The following is a 20,577-nucleotide window of genomic DNA, read 5'->3' as shown; positions in this document are numbered from 1 at the left end:
GTTTTAAGGTTTTCATATTGAAACTGCTTTAGAATGGCCTTCGCCTTGCTTTTCCCTTCATCAAAGGGGAATGTTGGTTGACGTTACTTGTTCAATTTTTCATCTGGAACCTAAGTGAGTTCTAATATTTTTAGGGATTGTCCCATGCTTTATCAACCTTGGTCTTATGGTCCACTTCAGTCTTTCTTGCCTTCGTTAGCTTTGGATTCCTTTATCGACTGGTGTGTTGTTTTGTTTCCAATCTTTTGGGTTCACCCTCTCGGTTACGACTTCTGGACTTTTTCATTTCTATGCTCTAGACAATTTGGGTCATTTGTAATAATATTAGGTTTCGTGATATCAATTAGGATCCTGATGCGTTTCTACGGTGGTTGTTGAGTGCAATCTCGCGCGTTGTTCTGCTATTTGCCTTACCTAGAGAACTAAGAGAGCTTGTCAGACTTTTCACCGTACGACTATTACTTTCTCTATTCAGAGTCCGCATGATCCATGTTATTCTGTGCGTGGCTGCTCCAACCATTTTACGGGGCTTGGTTATCTTTTTCCAATGAAGCTGGAATTGGTTGGGTTCTTCAAGATCCTATGTCCCTAAATCTTGTTTGCGGGGGGAGCGCAGGCGTGTGTTTTGGGTTTGGTTGTTCAGGCTGAGTTGATGACCTGCTTATGGGGTGTTCGGATGGCAATTCGACACGGAGTTGCACAAGCTGCTTACTTCCTTGTTATGTAATTCTCTATGTAATGTATCCCGGTGTTTGGTGCTTCCTGGTCATGGCTACCTCAACTCGTCGTCGCCATGTCTTCACTTTCGGTTTTAGTGTTGTGTTTTGTTGTTGCTTTTCTAGTCCATTTGTAAAACATAAAAAATAAATAAAGAACAATTGGCAAATAGTCTACTGTGTCCCCAAATTGGGTCATAAAATTCATAGTACAATACAATTACAAGTTTACAACTAATATAGTGGGAAACATCAGCTTGTAATTTGATGGCTTAAAATTCATCGCACATCGACTTAATCACATGGGCAATATGCAGCAATTGGACCTACCTCACATGCTAAGGGTACCTGGTATTATTCCAGGTTTCCTTAACAATCTTTGCTGAATTCCTCATGTTCACATCAATAAAATTCTGGCCATCTGCATTTGAAGACTAACATGCAATAGGGAGTTGAACCATTAATGTCTGTATTCTCTCATAAATGTTGTGGCTCCTACCCACCATTCATGGATAAGACTCGGGTATAATTGATAATCAACAGCACTTAATGAGAACTTCAAAGAGTTCGTACTTGGTGGAGTTGGATTTGCCATGATATTTTCAGCCCAAAGAATGCATAGAAAGATGTAAAGAAATTAATTAATTAATTGGTTCTGCTGTACTAATCTGCAATACACACTTCCATAGTTCAATCTATGGGTTTCTTGACAATTGTAACTTTTTTCATACTAGTACTTTGTGTAACTTAGACTCACAAAAGAAAAGTAAAAGAAGATTACAAACCATTCCCAGTTCCTATAAATAAATAAACAAGGACTGTAGAAACCAGACACTTCAGAAAAAAAGGCAAAGGTGGTTAAAATTTTGGAAGAGGGTTGATCTGTTTCGGAGGGAATTCCGAAAAGGAAAGGTGAAAAAAACACAAAAAAGAAGAAAGGAACAACGCTTCTGACCTTGCTGTCATCGCGAAAAATTTCTTCTGGAATGAAGCAGGCTGAGGTTGAGAAAATAAAAACCACACAGATTTGATTCAACCAGTGGATATATCATGTATGAGGCTTCAATCCAAAAAGTATGATTGATTTGACAATGGATGAATGAGGCTTCAATCAAATAATATGGTGACAATGTGTAAAAAATGTACACTTGCCAATGAACTGTGGGAAATGGTTCAATAAGGTAAAGGGTGACTTCATGGATCAATGCTATGTGGTGGTATAAAATCTATGGAAGGAAAACCAAAAATGGGAAAGGAAAAGGAAAAGGAAAAGGAAAAGAAAGGAAAATTTGGAGTCTTTCCTATAAACACAGAGTTATAACAAGGGCTAGCATTGGTGGCCCCTGCGGCAGGAGAGAGGGCCTGCATTAGCTGTGATGGTTCCGACCATGGAAGATGATTTAGCTCCCAAGCTTGAGGCTCTTGCATAGCTAGCTGAGGCTCCAGCCCCAGATGGGGTGAAGTATGCACCATTCAACAGGAGATCTCCCTCAGACCTCCAATTCCAACCCTTCCACCTATTTTCAGCTGTCTCCACCCTCTTTGTCACCTAAAGTTTCAGCAAAAGTTAAGCCATACTCACTCAGTCAAGTAATTCAAGTTTATTTGCAATGTATGAGCCTCAGTTGGTCATTGATCTTGTGTAAATTTGTATACATTGAACAAAACAAAGTGGATTTTTTTACAGGGCAAGAGTTTACCTCTTTCGCAAAAGGGTTGGCTGGGGCTGCATATCTGTTTCCCTGGCTGTTGATTGTGGGGTCTGCACTTCCACCAATTGCATACATTTCCCAGTGGGTGTAATCATTGTTCACCACATGGAAATAACCATGGCGACACCTACAATTTCAAGGCAGCATTCTTTTACTACTAAGAACCATAAGCCTAGCTTGATCCGAACACATAGTCATAAATTGCAATAAAGTAGAGAGATCGCAATAGAGATTTTCCGCTCATGGATAATTTAAACAGAGAAATCCTGAAAACATCCACATATATTTGTTCCGTACCTTGGCATTCTCTGGATGAGGCCTTTTCCAAAATGGTTGAATGCAATTGTAACTTGCATTGCCTTGTCTCTCACATAAGAATCACTATGCCCTAACAGCATCACCTATATTGCATTACATAAAAAAAAATGTTAGCTTCCCCACCAAAGGAAGCTGGTATAAAGAAAAAGGTAACAGAAATATGCAGTATTTATACCTCATTATGGTGAGCAAAGTGATTGTTGGAAATTGTTATGGCAGTCGAACCGATGACAGCATCAATAAGGCCATCAGCACAGTTTGAGAGTGAATTGTGATCAATCCAAATATGACTGGCACCAAAGATTGAGATGCCATCACCATCAGCCATTGTTCTCCATCCAAAATGAGTAGTGGAACTCCTCACCATAGCATTACCCGTGGGTTTGCAATCATGGACATGAATGCCATGGATGATGATGTTTGTCACATACTGAATTGTGACGCAAGCTCTGTTAGCAATATGAACGTTGGCTCCACGACCATCAATTGTCTTGAAGCTGTTCATGATAAGCTCCTGCTTCAGCTCAATCACCATGTCACGCTGGAAAATGATCCAGAGAGGCTCTTCCTGGATAACTGCATGGCGCAGAGTCCCAGGCCTGGGGTTGACCGGGTCGTCATCACGAGGATCTGTGACTACGTAGAATCGGCCATTTTTGCCACCAATGGCATTTCGGCCAAAGCCTATACCGCAGTCAGCTAGGCGCTTACGGTTTTTGTGCCAGTTGCGGTCACAACGCCAGCAATCATCAATAGGATTTCCTGTCCCACATGAGAAATAACCCAAATTCCTCCGCTGAGTGCTGTTCTGGATACTCCTGCAGAATAGCACATAGTAATATAGTATCAGTACACATTTCAGCAATTGCAGCAGCTTCACATCAGGAGTCTGGACTTAAAGTAAGAAACATTTCTTAAAAGTACTCTGAATATGATTATCATTCTTCATAATCAGGTGTGATCCTTCAATCTTAAAAGTACTCCGAATATGATTATCATTATCTTCATAATCAGGTGTCATCCTTAAGTATTAAGGAAAAAACAGATGAACGTGATGATTACAAACATTGGCTCATGCTTCTTCCCCTGTCAGCGTATAATACTTTTATAATACTTTTCATGATATTTGGATCTTTCATACAAATCTTTTTTTACACATTACATCAGTGGTAACAGGTCCAAACTGTATATCCCTGTAAATATCAAATTACTATGTTTGCTTGATGTTAATAAAACAGGCAAAAGTGGGAAATATCTGTTGTTCTTGGGCATATGCCGCACATGGCTTCAATATGACAGTTTACACCTAAAACCACCGACGGGACACAACAACTTATGATCCAGGTGTAGACAAACCTTGCCACCTTTCGCACTTGACCAAGTATAGGATAGGATATAAAGATTGCATATATGCTGAGATACATTGCAGAATATCTATGTAGTGAGCATAACTGTACATGATCAAGTTAGGCAGACAAGAAAAGGATCCATCATCATATGAGACAGAATCGGTTAGAGATCCCAAATAACAGCTATCCATCTAGTGATTATGTTTTCTATGACAAGACACATACACCACATCACATATGCTGATTATTGAAGCCACCCACGTCTTTACAGCTACTGATTGTACCATCGTACCCCATTAATGCACAAACAGAATCGATTCATTATTCCAACAGACAGAAATCAACCCATTAAACTTGATTCTGTAAATGTGATCTACAACAGTCAAATTAATCCTAACCAAATCTTAAAGTTTACAGATGCAATGAAAAGAAAGATGCTCCTTATAGAAATTTAAATCTACCATCCAAATTTTAAACGGATGAGACAGAATATGAGAATGTGTACACACAATGCGGGTGATAAACTCATTAAAGGGGTGACATTAAAACCAGGAAAGTCAGTTGGTATAAATCACACAGTGACATTATCATAGCCCAAGTACAAGGAGAGCACATTAATTACTCCGTTAAAGTTGAAAAAAGGGCAAGTAAAGTGAGAAAGCCATAAACAAAATAATTAAACGTGACCCATATATTATGTCACCGCCGAATGAGTAGGTACAAAATGTGTGATGAACTGACGATATATCAAACAGCAATTATTTAGCTTCTCAGGAAAGCAATCTTGTACAACAATTCAATTACACTATTGCGTAACACCGGTCACCAAAACGGATGAAATTCCACAATAGGAAAAAACATCTTGTACAAAGCGAACTTCTTACTTTTGGTAAGGATAACCAACAAATCAATGCGTAACATAAGTTATTGTATATTCGTCTTGCCTAAAGACACGTTGTTAACAAGAAATGCAGATTAACGCGATAGAGAGTGAGAGTGACTCACATGTGAACCAAGGCAACAACCTCTTCTGGGTCAGCCACAGCATGTTCATTAAATGTATCAATCTCCTCCAACCTAAAAAACACCCATCAATAATAAAGAAGAAAAAAAAAGTTAAAATCGAAGATTAAAACCTCACTCACACAAATAATTATTATTTTTACCAAATTTAGGGAAACAAACAGACTGATCCAAATTTCCTATTCATGTCTATAGAGTTCACCATACACATGGACATGGTGAGAAAATCTGAAAAGCACCCGGTTTCCCTCACCATTAATGCAACACAATAACAGCCTAAGCTTGAAGCTACCCACCTATTGAATATAGATGGTGACATCCATTTGGTATTTTTTTTTACTTTGAAGAACAATTTGGGTTATAACCCAGATACTGTAATTGATCCATTATAGGAAACGATAAATTTTTCACATTCAATAGTACAATTAAATACCCAAACTAAACCGAGACCCTCGAATCAAGTCCGTCTCCATCATGCCTTTTGTGGTTATCGCTAGTCGCTACACCAAACTCAAAGTAACGCAGAGGAAAAGGAAACGCATTTGGGAATTTTTAATTGAAAAAAAAGGGGGAAATATACAGGGGTAAAATTGTCATTTGGAGAAGACAAACATTTACTCACTATCCACCTAGGGATAAAAACGGGAAGTGATAAATCCAAGGAAAATTTTACTTCTTCCAAGGAAATCCACATTTTTTTAAGGCCAATTTGTTAAAAAGGACCTTTTATAACCCAAATTTTGCGAGAAAGGACCTTATATAATTTTTTTTGTGAAATCACACCTTAACGTAAATTTTTTTGCGAGAAAGGACCTTATATAATATTTTTTTTGTGAAATCACACCTTAATGTAATTTTTTTTTGCGAAAGACAACCAAAAGTAAATTTCCGGCATTGACTGAGCTTTTTCGGCCATTGACTTGCACGTGAGAAGCACGTGTGACTTTATTTTGCTAATCACAGCCCAATTTTCCTCCAAAATTCTAAGCTTTAAAACCTAAAGTTGAAAAAAAAAATCGAAATAAAGTCAAGTTTGAAAATTCAAGACTCGGGAAAATCAATGTCTTTAGCCAACGTAAGCCACACGTGCTGCTCACGTGCAAATCAATGACCGGAAAAGCTCAATCAATGCCGGAAACTTCCCTTAGGTCCTTTCTCGCAAAAAATAATAATTTAAGGTGTGTTTTCACAAAAAAAATTATATAAGGTCCTTTCTCGCAAAATTTGAGTTATAAAAGGTCCTTTTTGGCAAATTTGCCTTTTTTTAAAGGTGATTTCCTAGGAAGAAGTAAAATTCTTCCTTGGATTTATCATTTCCCGATAAAAACCAAGTACCCCGCAGATCGCCACAGACCACAGTGCTCGATAATCAGAAAAACAGGGAAGTACAAATAATGTATTAGACCGAAATGACAAAAGTACCCAAGATTACCATCCCTAATTCCAAGTAAGAATGTGATTAATAAATTAATTGAGTGGCAAATATGGAAAGTAAGAGGGAGAAAATATAAAGTGCAACACCCAATGGGAATACAAAGAAAGGGGCGTAACCGTAAACAGAATAACGGATGAGATCGAACGAAGAAGTTAGAAAAATATCTTAACGGTTACTATTGTTTGTTTCATACTATAATAAGGATCTCAGGGAATCCAACGGTTCAGATTGACTTGACGTCTGTACAGTTCAACTGAAAAAAATTAAAAAAAGTATTGAAAGCAACATCCGCCATTTTTAATACTCACTTATCCGCCATTGTTGTGTTCTTCAAGCTCTGAAACTCCCCTGTTTCTTCTGACCTGTAACTTTCCCCAAAAATAAACCTCCATTTCAGCATTTTACAACACGAATTCTAGAAAACGCAATTTTTTTCACAGAAATCGGCGGTTTTATGAAAGAAGTTTAAAACAATATCGAATAAAAACCTAATTTTCAGGTGAAATTGAGCGTTAGAATAATTATGCAAAAAAATTCAAAAAAATAAAAGTTGCAATAAAACCTAATTTGGAGTTGGAATTGAGCGGTAGGACAATAATGTGAAGAAATTCAAAATTAATTTAGAGGTGAAATCGAGAGGTTTGAACTAAAATGTAGCTAAAGATGGGAGAAATAGTGAGGAAAAGAAAAAGCCTGAAAAGTTGCCGACATTTTGCAAAGGAAGAGAGAGAAAGGTTACCTAGGAGCAGTGCGAGAAGCGACGGCCAGAGTGACGAAAAGGAGAAGAAGCATAAGAGATGAGAGAGAAGCGAGGCATGTATTAGAAGAAACCGCCATTGTTGAAATTCCTTAAATTTTTACCAAGCTTCTCAAATCAAAGTTCAAACCGCAGAGGGGAGAGAGGTAGAGAGAGTGTGTGTGAGGAGAGAGTCGGAGATACGTTGTAACGAAAAAGTGATTTTATAGAGTGAATGAATGATAGAGAGAAACTGAGAAAGAGGAGAGAGAAAAGGGAGTGGGTCCCTCTTGCGGTTGCTGCTGCTGTTTGCTACTCTTCCACCTGCTGAGTCTGCTGCTACTCTTTACCAAGTACGGAGTACTAATATTGATTTTTCTCCCTTTAGTTGTCCAATACTCCGTATTTCTAATTGGGCGTTCTAAAATACATACGGAATATCTTGTTTTTATTTTGTGGTATCGCTATTCGACGTCTTCATTCGATAAAACCCCCCGCGTATTTTACATGCAAGGACGGTTATGCAAGGACGTTGTTCTCTGATTCGACGCCGTGTTCTGCTTGTTCTCGGGTTTTCGATGGAGATATTTATGGGGATCATGCCGTGTCTTGTGCTGGGATTGTGGGTATTAAGCATCGACATAATGTTGTTCGTGATACCCTTTTGGATATTTGCTATCGGTCGGGGATTTCTGCTCGTAAGGAGGTTGATGTTGGGCTGACTAGTGAGAGTGATGGAGCTCTTCGTCCTGCAGATATATTGCTTTATTCTTGGGATGGCGGTGTAGATGTGTGTGTTGACTTGACTGGGTCTTCACCTATGACGCAATCTGGGTTGTCAGACTTCGTTCCGGGTCGGGTTGTGGCGGTTGCTGCGCAGCGGAAGCAGGTTAAGTATGCGGCACGTTGTAGGGCTTTGGGTTACGGTTTCTTTCCTTTTTCCTTCTCTACTTTTGGAGAGTTAGAGAAAGGGGCTGTTTCGTTGCTGAAGCGGGTCCAGACGTACTCCAGGGCTCAAGACATAGGGGCACGGGCAGCTGCCCACATTTTCAGCAGGATCGGGTTCGCCATAGCTAGAGGAGTGGGGGCCTAGATTGTATCTCGGCTCCCCACCAACTTCTTGTAGTTTACTTGATCTTTGTAACTTGTTAAGCTTGTAACGTTTATAGTAGTAATAATAATAATAATAATAATAATAGTAATAATAGTAATAAGGAAGGTTTTTCAATGGCTACCAAAGAATGGTAGCCACTATAATTACAATCAATCTTAACCTTTTAATTTCAAAGAGCAATCTTGTCCGTTCATTTACTTGACCAAACAAAAAAAATTATACTTGATAATTATCACAAAAAAAAAAAAACTGATTTATCAAAATATTCAAACCCATATTCTCCGTCAAACCAACAATCAAATTAAACCAATAATATCTAAACTAGAATACGGAGTAATTAAACGAGGAGTATCATAATTCAGATATTGTGATCTTAATTTCTTCCATCCAAATTGTTAGACTTACAAATCGTAACCTAGCCTATGGTGTATATTGATCAAGTTATGATCAAGCAATCAGTTGCAATGCAGTCATTCTAGTTGATGAGTCAGCATTTAGAATAACTGATTCCCTAAGAATCAGGAGCTTGTAATAACAAACTGTAACAAACAGTAGGTTCTAGATTACTTCTTCTCCAAGTATATAAGCTGTATTATGCTAACTAATTAATGGTATCTTATTTTCTTCCCTCATTTCTTCTCTCTAAAGTTCAGATTGTAACATGGTATCAGAGCAGTGAGCTCAATTCCTGAGAAATTCCGCAATATTCTTCAACTATTTCCTGATTTTTCCTTCTGAAAATCGATTTGTTCTCTTTCATTTGCTGAAAACTGATCAGATATTTGGTGATTGTTCCTGTTTTTGAGCTGATATTTCTGGTTTTTAAGTCTGGAAATCGTGCTGGAATTGTTTGATTGTTGATCAAGCTTCCTGCAAATTCAACATTTACTTCTGAGATTGCTGTTTTTCCTTTCCTTCTTGATCACTGAAAAATGGACACTGAGAATCGTGACCAAAGAAGATCAACTTTGCCTCCTAATCAAGATCCTGCAAGCATTTATTACATTCATCCATCAGATGCAAATTCAGTACAACTGATTTCGTTCAAGTTCAATGGTGAGGGCTACACAAGCTGGAAGAGGTCTATGTTGTTGGCCTTATCTGCAAAGAACAAAATAGGTTTTGTTGATGGTAGCATTGAGAAACCAGATCCAGGAACAATTGAGTGCAAGGCTTGGGAGAGATGTAATGATTTGGTATGCTCTCTTATTCTTTGCAATCTTGATGAGGTAATATCCAAAAGTGTGATGTTTCTTAAATCAGCAAGAGCTGTTTGGACTGATCTAGAAGAGAGATTTGGCTTTGCCTCAATGGCTCAAGTCTACTCACTAGAACAGAAGTTATCTGAAATCACTCAAGGAAACAAGTCAGTTTCTGAATTTTTCACTGAGATTAAGTCAATATGGGATGCAATTGAGGAAGCACATCCTATGCCATACTGTACTTGCAACAATTGTACCTGCAATGTAACTAAAAAATTCTTTCAGAGACAGCAAGAAAAGATGGTGATGCAGTTTATGATGAAGTTAGCTGATCAGTATGCAACTATAAGAGGCAATGTTCTGATGGTGCCAGAGTTACCAAAGGTTTCAGAAGTTTACAGACTTTTTGCACAAGAGGAGAGGCATCAAGAAGTCTCACATACTAGCAATGTTTCAGAATCAGTTGCTTTTGCTGCTGAGAAAAGGAGGTTTGGTGGTGACAATTGGAATAACAGAAACAAATCACAGGCAACTGGTTATCACAGAGCAGGTGCACACAATAGGCAAGGAAAGGCAGGTGCAAACTACTTTTGTACAAATTGCCAAATTCCAGGCCATAGCATTGAGAGGTGTTTCAAGATTATTGGATATCCACCAGGATTTCAACCTAGAGAACAGAAAACTGCTGCAATGTCCTATGACAATCATTCTGATGCAGAGCAATCAGTTTTGCCAAAGCCAGATGTTGCTCCAGCAATCACAGCAGATCAATATCAACAGCTGCTGAATCTGCTGAACAAACAACAACAGAATATAGGAGCTGGACCTACTACACAAACCAACAACCTAGCTATGATGGCAGGTAATCTCTCCTTATTATCTCAGAATAATTCTAGATGGCTACTTGACAGTGGTGCTTCAGATCACTTTTGCCATGATTTGACACAATTTTCTGACTATAAATCCATTGAACATCAAGGAAAATGCATAACAATACCTGATGGAACTAAGGTTGCAGTGAAACATGTTGGTTCAGTCAGCCTGAGTGATAATATTGTTCTGAAAAATGTGCTTCATGTTCCAAGTTTTAGATACAACCTGATATCTGTGCACAAGTTGTGTAAGGACTTGAACTGTGAGATTCATTTTACTCACAATAAATGTTTTGTTTGCTGTCAGAAAGGGAATTTGATTCCTCTTGGTGAAGTCAATTCTGGATTATACAATGTTGGGGAACAAATGTCACCAGAAACAATCTCTATGCAGTCTCATGCCTGCAATGCAAGTTGTTCTTCAGTTGTAGATAATGCTAAATTGTGGCATCTAAGACTAGGACATCTACCTTTTAGTCAGTTGAGGTTAATAATCCCAGGTTGTGAAGTCAATAATTGTATACAAGACACTATTTGTCAAGTCTGTCCTGTATCAAAACAAACCAGGCTTAGTTTTCCACATAGTAAGATCAGTACTTCTGCACCCTTTGATTTGATCCATATTGATGTATGGGGTCCACATTCTGTAAAGACACCCACAGGATGTAATCAATTTCTCACAATAGTGGATGACTACAGTAGGTTTACCTGGATACATTTGCTGAAAAATAAGAAAGATGTTGTTTCTGTTATGACTGACTTCTTAAATATGATACAAACACAGTTTGGTGTCATGGTTAAGTGCATAAGATCTGATAATGCAAAAGAGCTATGTGAAGGTGATCTTAAGAAGTTGTATCAGCAATTTGGAATTTTAAGTCAAACTAGTTGCAGTCATACTCCTCAACAAAATGGAGTAGTTGAGAGGAAACACAAACACTTATTAGAGACTGCTAGAGCTTTATACATTCAGTCAAGGGTACCTGATAGGTTTTGGGGAGATTGTGTTCTATGTGCTGCTTATTTGATTAACAGGATGCCCTTGAAAGCTATAGATCTTGATACACCTTACTGCAGAATGTATGGAAAGGTTCCTAATCTGGACCACTTGAGAACTTTTGGTTGCCTGTGTTATGTTTCCACTACTAAAGTTGGAAGAACAAAGATGGACTGCAGGGCTACACCCTGTGTTCTACTTGGATACTCCACTACACAAAAGGGATACAAAGTTCTAGAGGTTGATACTAACAAGCAGTTTGTCACCAGGGACATTAAGTTTCATGAGAAACATTTTCCCTTCCACCTTTACCATAAATACAAAACACCAACTTCAAATTATACCAATGCCATTTATCTCCCTGCCATTTCTTCCCCTCAAATCTTTGACATACCAGACTTCACCACACCAGAAACTACCTTTCCTTCCAATGAAACATCTCCACTCTCTTCTCCTACTCCTAATTCTTCAATTTCTTCTTCTCCCAACTCTCCAACTGATTCTATTTCCCCTTCTGAACCTATTCACACCAATGATTCAGACCATGACACTTCCACTCATGTCTTTCCTCACACACCTGATTCAATCCCAATTAGACAGTCTTCTAGATTACATAAAACACCATCCTACCTAAAAGATTACAAGTGCTACACAGCCAATAGAACTGAGAACACTCAGGATACAAGTCACTGGTGTAACTTGGTTTCATTTGATGATTTTCCCACTGAGTTTCAAGCTTTCTTATCTTTGTCTTGTGACATTGTTGAGCCTCTAAATTATTCTGAAGCTGCAAAACAACAACTCTGGGTAGAAGCTATGCAAAAGGAGCTGCAAGCCTTGGATGACAATTTCACATGGGAACTAGTAGAGTTGCCTAAAGGAAAAAAACCAATAGGCTGCAAATGGGTGTTTAAGGTTAAACTAAAGTCCACTGGAGAACTAGAAAGATGCAAAGCAAGGTTGGTAGCAAAAGGGTTTAACCAGAAACATGGCATTGACTATGAAGAGACTTTCAGTCCAGTTGTCAAAATGAGCACCATAAGATGTTTGATTGCAGTAGCAGCAAGTAAAAACTGGCCTTTGTTTCAATTGGATGTGAATAATGCATTCCTGCATGGAGATTTAAAGGAGGAAGTGTATATGTCTGTACCTGAAGGTGTTCCAAATCCCAACAACAAAGTATGCAAGCTGATCAAGTCTATATATGGACTGAAACAGGCATCTAGACAGTGGCATGAGAAGCTAATGACTGCATTACAGAGTCAAGGGTTCATTCAATCCAAGTATGACTACAGTTTATTTATTCACAAACATGATACAGACATCAACATTGCAGCAGTGTATGTTGATGATGTGATTCTTACTGGTACAGATATTAATAGACTTGAAGCTTTAAAGGTGTTCTTGCACAAAGAATTCAGTATTAAAGACTTGGGAAAGCTGAATTACTTTCTTGGTATTGAAGTTGGGTACACAGGAGAAGGAATCATACTTAGTCAGAAGAAGTTCACAAAAGAACTCATCAACAGTTGTGATTTTGATGTTTCTAGAAGGGCTATCACTCCTCTACCTCTGAATATAAAGTTGACTAACTATGATGGTGCACTCTACCATGATCTAGAGAAGTACAGGTCATTGGTAGGGAAGTTAAACTTCTTAACTCACACCAGACCAGATTTATCCTACACAGTGCAAACACTTAGTCAATTTCTGCATGCCCCAAGATTGCCTCATGTTGAAGCTCTACACCATACACTGAGATATTTAGCTCATACAGAAGGGCAAGGCATTCTTCTTAAAGCAACAAACAACATCAGCTTACAGGCATTCTCTGATTCAGATTGGGCTTCATGTCCAGATTCCAGAAGGTCCATTACTGGATATGTTTTGCTACTTGGTGGTTCACCAATTTCTTGGAAATCCAAGAAACAGAACACAGTCTCCAAGTCATCAGCAGAAGCTGAATATAGGGCAATAGCTGCAGCTGCTGCTGAGGTAACCTGGATTGTCAATCTTCTGACAGATTTAGGAATAAATGGATTAAGACCTATCACACTTCATTGTGACAACCAGTCAGCTCTACACATAGCCAAAAATCCTGTGTTTCATGAAAGAACAAAACACATTGAAATTGACTGTCACTTCACTCGTGACAAAGTTCTGGAAGGTCTACTGCAGTTGACTTATTTGCCTACTCAGCAGCAGCTAGCTGATGTCTTCACCAAGCCTTTACCATCAGTACAGTTTCAGAAGCTTCTGTCCAAGATGGGAGTTTCTACCACTCCATCTTGAGGGGGACTGTTAGACTTACAAATCGTAACCTAGCCTATGGTGTATATTGATCAAGTTATGATCAAGCAATCAGTTGCAATGCAGTCATTCTAGTTGATGAGTCAGCATTTAGAATAACTGATTCCCTAAGAATCAGGAGCTTGTAATAACAAACTGTAACAAACAGTAGGTTCTAGATTACTTCTTCTCCAAGTATATAAGCTGTATTATGCTAACTAATTAATGGTATCTTATTTTCTTCCCTCATTTCTTCTCTCTAAAGTTCAGATTGTAACACAAATCATCGTATGTGCTTCAATTCACCCAAAAAATTAAAAAATTATAATTCTTTTGTGATAATATACATATTGATGATTCTGCGATTGTATCTTGTGAGGCGATGAATGTTGATGAAGTTAAAGAAATTGAGAATTGATAATTATTGTTGACAACCATGAAGTGAAGCGTAAATAATTCGTTGTCTACAGTTTCTAAGAAACTTGCGAAAATTTTCCATGGAAACAGCCGGTCCTGTAGTTCTGTACTCTGCCAAGGTTTTTTTAAAACATAAAAATAAATTATATTAATTATATTTAATTAATTAAACCAATGGTCCTGATTTTATTCAAAAATATGAACGGCCATGATCAAAAGATTTCAGTGGCTACCAATTTAGGGTAGCCATTGTAAAACTATCCTAATAATAATAATAATAACTTTAGAGGTGATTAGGGGTGATTAGGGGCGATTAGGGTTCGTGTTCAGGGATTGCCCTGCGTTGGTGGTCGGCTGCGCATACGACAGCGCGCGTGGTATTGAGGTGACGGTGAAGCCGAGTGTCGCATGTCAGGAACGTCTGGTGTCTCGAATGTGTCAGGTGGTGCGGTGTCGCTGGTAAGGCGGTTCTGCGGTGGTAGTGTGTTTGGGTTCTGCGGCGGTGGTGGTGCAGTGCGTTTGGTGCAGTGCGTCTGGTTTGGTGGTGCAGTGCGTCTGGTTTGGTGGTGCAGTGTGTTGGGTTGGCCTTGGGTGGTGCAGTGTGTTGTTTGGTGGGGTGGTACAGTGCGGTGGTGGTGCAGGCGTTTTATTTAATTTTCGTAGCCCGTAGCCGCCCCCAATTGGCGGGATGGGGCCATGGTGTTCCGCCCAGAAATGGTGGCAGCCACCATGGCTCAACCGCCCAAGAATATGGACGGCTGAACCATGGTGGCTGCCGCAATTTCTGGGCGGCACACCATGGCCCCATTCCGCCAATTGAGGGCGGCCACTTTATTAAAAAAAACTTTTTAATTCCTATTTTTGCGCCAATTACAAACCAAAAAAATTAATAATTCATTTTAATTATAATTATTTCGTTTATGATTTCTATATATAAAAAATCCAATTTTTAAATTTCAAATAATTTCTGAATTTCTTAATTAAAATTGAAAAAAAGATGGTAAGATTTTTTTGTTTAAAAGTACAATTAAAAAAAATTGAAATTATTTATTATTTTCGATTTTTAAAAAAAATGTGAGTCTAGTTAACAATTTCGTTAGTTATACAAAATGTGAATGAGGACGTCGATTAAAGAGTCCCCCAATTGACGTCGGTGTTAGTTTTAAAAAAATGTTAGTTGACATTTTTTTTAAGTGAAGGGTATAATTGTCCTTTTACCATTAATATGAGGGCATTTTTAGCAAAATAGGACGTCAATTAAAAACACCCTTTATTTTTAGACATGTACTCCGTATTTTTTTTTTGCTTTTTCTTAAATTATGATTATTTTTTGTTTTACATTCTACCTTTGTGAATGTCTAATATTTTATTAGTTGGTAAAGTGGAAGGAAATAATGCCCTTGGTCCAAGTATGCATTCAATGTTAAGTCTAATAAATGCGGTTCAGTATTAATTAACAAGTTAATAATTCAGTGAGATCAAGTGAGTTGAATGCCTAGCTAGAGGCCGCTTCAGTTCAAGTGGAATTAATGATATTAATCCACAGCTTACTCTTGACTGAACCCGTAGGGTCACACAAATAGTACGTAAACGGATCAAGTATTTAATGGCATTAAATACTCTATCTATGGATATTCGGAATCGACGGATCTTGGTTTCAGTGGGAGCTGAGATCGTCACAGGCAAGAAATGAATACTCCGGAAACGATGATATTGCCGGAAACGGAAATATGGATCGTATCGGAAATATAAATATTATCCAAGTCGTAGATGTTGCCGGAAACGGAAACATGGTACGTATCGGAAAATATTATCGGAAATGGAAATATTGCCGGAATCGGAAATATTGCCGGAAACGGAAATATTGTCAGAATCGGAAATATTACCGGAATCGGAAAATAATTCCGGAAACGGAAATATTAAATATTTGTTCGAAACGGAAATTAATTCCGGAATCAGAAATATTAAATATTGTTCGTATCGGAAATGAATTCCGGAATCGGGAAATTAATCGGAAGCGTATCGTACGAATTAGCATCGGACGAGGCCTGCCAGACGAAGGCCCAGCACGAAGCCGGGCCATCGCCCAGCAAGCCAGCGCGCCACAACGCACCAGCCAAGGCTGCGCCAGGCCCACCGCAAGGCAGGCCCAGCGCGCGCCAAGGCTGCGGCAGCGTGTGGGCCTCGCAGCAATGGGCTGCGAGCTCGCGGGCTGCGCGCGCGCGCATGGCGCCCCTCGTGGGCTGCTGTGCGTGCGTGTGTGTTGGTGTGCTGTACGAATCCTAAAGCTATCAGGTTTCAACTAATGATTAAATTCCTAAACCTAAAAGGATGAATTAATTAAATAAGAACTCTATTAGAATTCTAGTTTAATTAATTCGTATCCTAATAGGATTACGATTCCCTTTCCATACCTCTATAAATAAAGGCCTAGGGTCATTATTTTATATAGAGATTTCAAGTGTTCAAAGTGATTTTTGAGAGCAAAAATCCAGTCATACAATTGCCTATATGTGCCGAAAATTCTAAGTACCTTAAGGGCGATCCTAGTTGGTCAAGCTTAAGGCGGATCCGGACGTGCTGTGGACTATCTACGGAGGGACGACACTTGGAGTCCTAAAGACTTGTTCTTGTTCGGTTCGGGCGCAACTAGGGAAGGCACGCAACAAAGAGTATGCATCTAAACTATGCTAAATGATTATGTGTAAATAATATGCTTTCCTGGCTTTATGGTTTTTCCGCATGATTTATGAATTGTCATATGTATCATAACCTAACAGTGGTATCACGAGCCTCTTATTATTTTCATAATCTAAATTGCATGAACATGGTTAAATATTACAAATTTGCAAGAATTAAAAGGGGTGATTAATTTTCGTAATTGTTAATTAATTGCAAATTGCGTTTATTTAATTATACGTAAGCAATTTTTCGGCAGTTTTTTCGTTACTCATCCAAATCGAGTGATTTTTGTGTCAATTCCGCATGTAAAAGGCATTCTAAAATTTTGAGAAAAGTAGTATTTTTCGGCCGAACCCAGAATTCTCAAATTCGAAGCCTAACCATGACTTTTCGGAGGTTTTAGTTTTTCGAATGCAAAATTTCGTAAATTTAAGATGTTAAATTAAATATTTGCGATTCTTGTTGATAAATCTTGAATTTTTGATTGACCTACTGTATATGTTTAACAAGTTTGAATGCCTAGCCTTGTTAATTATGCAATCTAATTTGCAATTATGATAAATTTGTTGAAAATTGGAATAATTTAGAATTAATTTAATTTTCATAATTAGTTATAATTTAATTAGATACCTATGATTAAAAACCACCATAAAAATTGTAAATTTACGTTAAATTTTAAATTTTTATGACCTAGACTTGAATCCATGTTAATCGGAAATCAATTAAATAATAAATTTTTGATTTTTTGCCCTAAAATTATGAAATTAATATTATTTATTAATTTGTCATTAATTTTGAATATAAATTTTTAATTTTTATGCGATTCGCTCATATAACTTGCACGCACAAAGCAATGGACGCTACGTGTTACCCTTAAGGGGTGTTGTATAGTGCGGGCATGCGACGACGAGCAAGGGAGCTCGTCGCCATGCGGTACGAATGCAGCGAGCAAGGGCATGGTGCACGAGCACAAGGCAGCAGCCCTGCCTTGTGTCGTGGGCTGTGGGCAATGGGCGTGTGGGCAGGGGCGAGAGCAAGGCACGGGCAGTCGCGTGTGGGCAGCAAGCGTGCTGCGCCACAGCGCGCACTGCCTCGCGCGCAGCGAGCGTAAGCTCGCGTGCCACGAGTGCTGCGCCAAGCATCGATCGCTCGCGCGCAGCGAGCGCTGTTGTTCGTACGACCAGCGCTGCGCCCAGCGATGGCGTGCCAGCGCTATTGTGCGTGCGACGAGCGCTGCGCCCAGCGATGGCGTGCGAGCGCTATTGTGCGTGCGACAAGCGCTGCGCCCAGCGATGGCGTGCGAGTGCTTGTTGTGCGTGCGACGAGCGCTGCGCCCAGCGATGGCGTGCGGGTGCGTGTTGCGACGTGCGACGAGCGCTGCGCCTAGCGATGGGCTACGGCATCATGCTCGTGCGTCGAGCGCTGGCGCGTGCAGCGAGCACCATGCGTGATGCCTTGCGATGGTGAGCAGCAGCGATGCGAGGCAGCGCATGGCTGCGCGCACATGACCAGCGATGGCTGTGTGTGTGGGGCCCATGGGCGTGCGATGCGTGGGATTGTTGCGTTGCGATTAGATCGTTTTGAAATTTTAATTTGAAATTTTCAGTTTACGTAATTTTAATTAATTTTAAAATTAATAATTTAAATTATTTTCTTGGATTTTAATTTTGAATATTGTAATTATAATAAATTTTATTTATTCTAATTATTTTACTAAAATTAAAATCATGAATTAATTTAAATACGACTGAAGTTAAATTAAACTTTGTGGATTCAATTATAAATTTATATGAGCTTTAAATTTTAATTAAATTTGTATGTTTCCGGTTAGACTAGAAATACATTTTTATGTTTAAAATTAGTAAAGCATATGAATTTATTGGTTTAAGTGGGAGCCCCTTTTTAGTCATAAACTCTTGATTAGGTCTACAAAACCTTAAGGTTAAAACAACTTGATTAGAATTAATAAGGACTGAATAATTTGTTGATTATTGGTGCCCTTGATTAATTGATGCAAATGTTTATGTGATGCATAATGTGTTTTACTAACCAGCTATGTGGGCCATTCATGATAATGAATGGGTGAATGGTATATATTGTATATGTACTGTTTTGCAGGTTATGAAGTGACTAGTATGGCCCAAATAGGATAGAAAATATGGTCTGCGTACCATTAATTTGAATGTAATTGGTCTAAAGTACCAAAGTTGTTTTTCAATTCAAATATGGTCTGCGTACCATCAAATAGTTGTAATTAGTTTTAATTATAGCTTATTCTATTTGAAGAAAATGGTGCCTCCCACGGAGATTTTCAAGACGGACTTTGAAGTTAAAGCTTCAAGATGAAGTCGGGCCATACTAGATCACATTTATCTTATGCATGTTTTAAGTTATTTATTGTTTTTAAATATGTCTTAAAATGCATGAGATCAAAAGCTTGATTATGTTACATGATTAAGGATTTTAGTTCACTTAAAATCTAACCAACATAGTAAGAGCCTTAAGTTCCAAACTTAAAAATTGAGTTAAAAGGTGCCATGCCAAAATATACACTTGCTTGGATATCCTTTACATCAATCTAGTAATAGTTTTCGCTCAGCGAAGTGTTACTTATTGGTCCTAAAGGGGCAAGGTACACAAATAATTGTGAGTACATGTTAGTTTTGGTGAAACTCAACGATATAAGTAAGGAGTCCTTTTATGTCGTGGCAAAATCGATAGGTTTACCTAATAAGTTCTTAGACGTACCTATCAACCAAGAATAATTTCTAGACTATTAGCAAAAGGCTTTTGCTTACCTAAGATGTTTTAGGATTAAGTCGACAAACTTTGCTTAGTTCTTCAATGATTTTAGGATCTTGGAATCATTTTATTCACACCTGCCGGAACACATAACTTGAATAAAATGCTTAATAAACATTGAATTATGCATGTATGCTAGAATTTAAGTTTATTAAGAGAAACTGTGAATGGTTATTTATTTGTTTATTCTTTTCAATTGTAGTTTTAAATATGGCAAACAACAATTCATTCAACATTCGATCAATTCTCGAAAAGGAGAAGTTGAACGGGAAAAACTTCCTTGACTGGCAAAGGAACTTGCAAATAGTTCTTATGCAGGAAGGAAAGGAGTATGTCCTAGAAGAGGCGATGCCCGAAGCCACAAGCGACGGGGTCACTCAGGCAGCCCTCAATTGTTGGATTGATGCCAACAAGGATGTGAAATGTCTAATGCTCGCCACCATGAGTGCAGATCTGCAGAAAACGTTCATCAACTCAGATGCCTTCACAATCATCAGTGAGTTGAAGAACATGTTCCAAGATCAGGCTCGAGTCGAAAGATTCGAGACTCATAGGAAAATTCTTGAGACCAAGCTTAAGAAAGGCGAGCCCGTAAGTCCACATGTTCTCAAAATGATTGGACTCATTGAGAATATGAGTCGGCTGGATCAACAATTTTCTCTGGAAATGGCTATAGACACCATCCTCCATTCTCTTCATAGCGGTTATGATCAGTTCAAACTGAACTACAGTATGAATAGTCTGGACAAAACGCTCACTGAGCTTCACGGTATGCTGAAGACCGCTGAAAAGACGCTCAAAAGTGATAAGCAGGATGTGCTTATGGTGCGTGGGGGCAAGTTCAAGAAATCTGGAAAGAAGAGGAATGCTAAGAAAGGTGGCAACAAGGCCAGCCCAACTAAGCAAACTGGCG

The 20,577-nt window shown here is 38.7% G+C and overlaps 2 protein-coding genes across 3 annotated transcripts; one reads left to right on the top strand and one right to left on the bottom strand.

Moving 5' to 3' along the window:
• Window positions 1–1,345: 1,345 nt before the first annotated feature.
• On the bottom strand, window positions 1,346–7,603 carry LOC110778168 (probable pectate lyase 8). 2 transcript variants are annotated; one of them, XM_021982737.2, is made up of 7 exons: window positions 7,293–7,603; window positions 6,862–6,915; window positions 5,101–5,172; window positions 2,922–3,564; window positions 2,726–2,829; window positions 2,417–2,555; window positions 1,346–2,265 (listed from the first exon to the last, which is right to left on the bottom strand). In XM_021982737.2, the coding sequence occupies exons 1-7, from the start codon at window positions 7,388–7,390 to the stop codon at window positions 2,044–2,046; spliced, it is 1,332 nt and encodes a 443-aa protein (XP_021838429.1). In that variant the 5' UTR covers window positions 7,391–7,603; the 3' UTR covers window positions 1,346–2,043. The 2 variants fall into 2 exon arrangements, with proteins under 2 accessions (XP_021838429.1, XP_021838428.1); XM_021982736.2 differs by having other exon boundaries at window positions 6,862–6,921; window positions 7,293–7,577.
• Window positions 7,604–9,335: 1,732 nt separating this feature from the next.
• Window positions 9,336–10,810, top strand: LOC110778163 (uncharacterized). Its single transcript, XM_056833698.1, has 2 exons — window positions 9,336–10,689; window positions 10,785–10,810. Exons 1-2 carry the CDS (start codon window positions 9,336–9,338, stop codon window positions 10,808–10,810), a joined length of 1,380 nt encoding a protein of 459 aa, XP_056689676.1.
• Window positions 10,811–20,577: the final 9,767 nt, after the last annotated feature.

This window comes from Spinacia oleracea, chromosome 1, assembly GCF_020520425.1.
Source record: "Spinacia oleracea cultivar Varoflay chromosome 1, BTI_SOV_V1, whole genome shotgun sequence".
NCBI lineage: Eukaryota > Viridiplantae > Streptophyta > Magnoliopsida > Caryophyllales > Amaranthaceae > Spinacia > Spinacia oleracea.
The sequence above is the reverse complement of the archived record's forward strand: the minus strand, read 5'-3'. Positions and strand labels throughout refer to the sequence as shown.

What these genes read in the sequence shown, in the direction of transcription:
- LOC110778163 (XM_056833698.1), top strand. Translation starts at nt 9,336, where the DNA reads ATGGACACTGAGAATCGTGACCAAAGAAGATCAACTTTGCCTCCTAAT. An exon ending in AAATGTGCTTCATGTTCCAA is followed by an intron (nt 10,690 to 10,784) that starts GTTTTAGATACA and finishes GTTTGCTGTCAG; the next exon opens with AAAGGGAATTTGATTCCTCT.
- LOC110778168 (XM_021982736.2), bottom strand. Translation starts at nt 7,390, where the DNA reads ATGGCGGTTTCTTCTAATACATGCCTCGCTTCTCTCTCATCTCTTATG. An exon ending in AACACAACAATGGCGGATAA is followed by an intron (nt 5,173 to 6,861) that starts GTGAGTATTAAA and finishes GGTGTTTTTTAG; the next exon opens with GTTGGAGGAGATTGATACAT. An exon ending in ACTTTGCTCACCATAATGAG is followed by an intron (nt 2,830 to 2,921) that starts GTATAAATACTG and finishes AATGCAATATAG; the next exon opens with GTGATGCTGTTAGGGCATAG.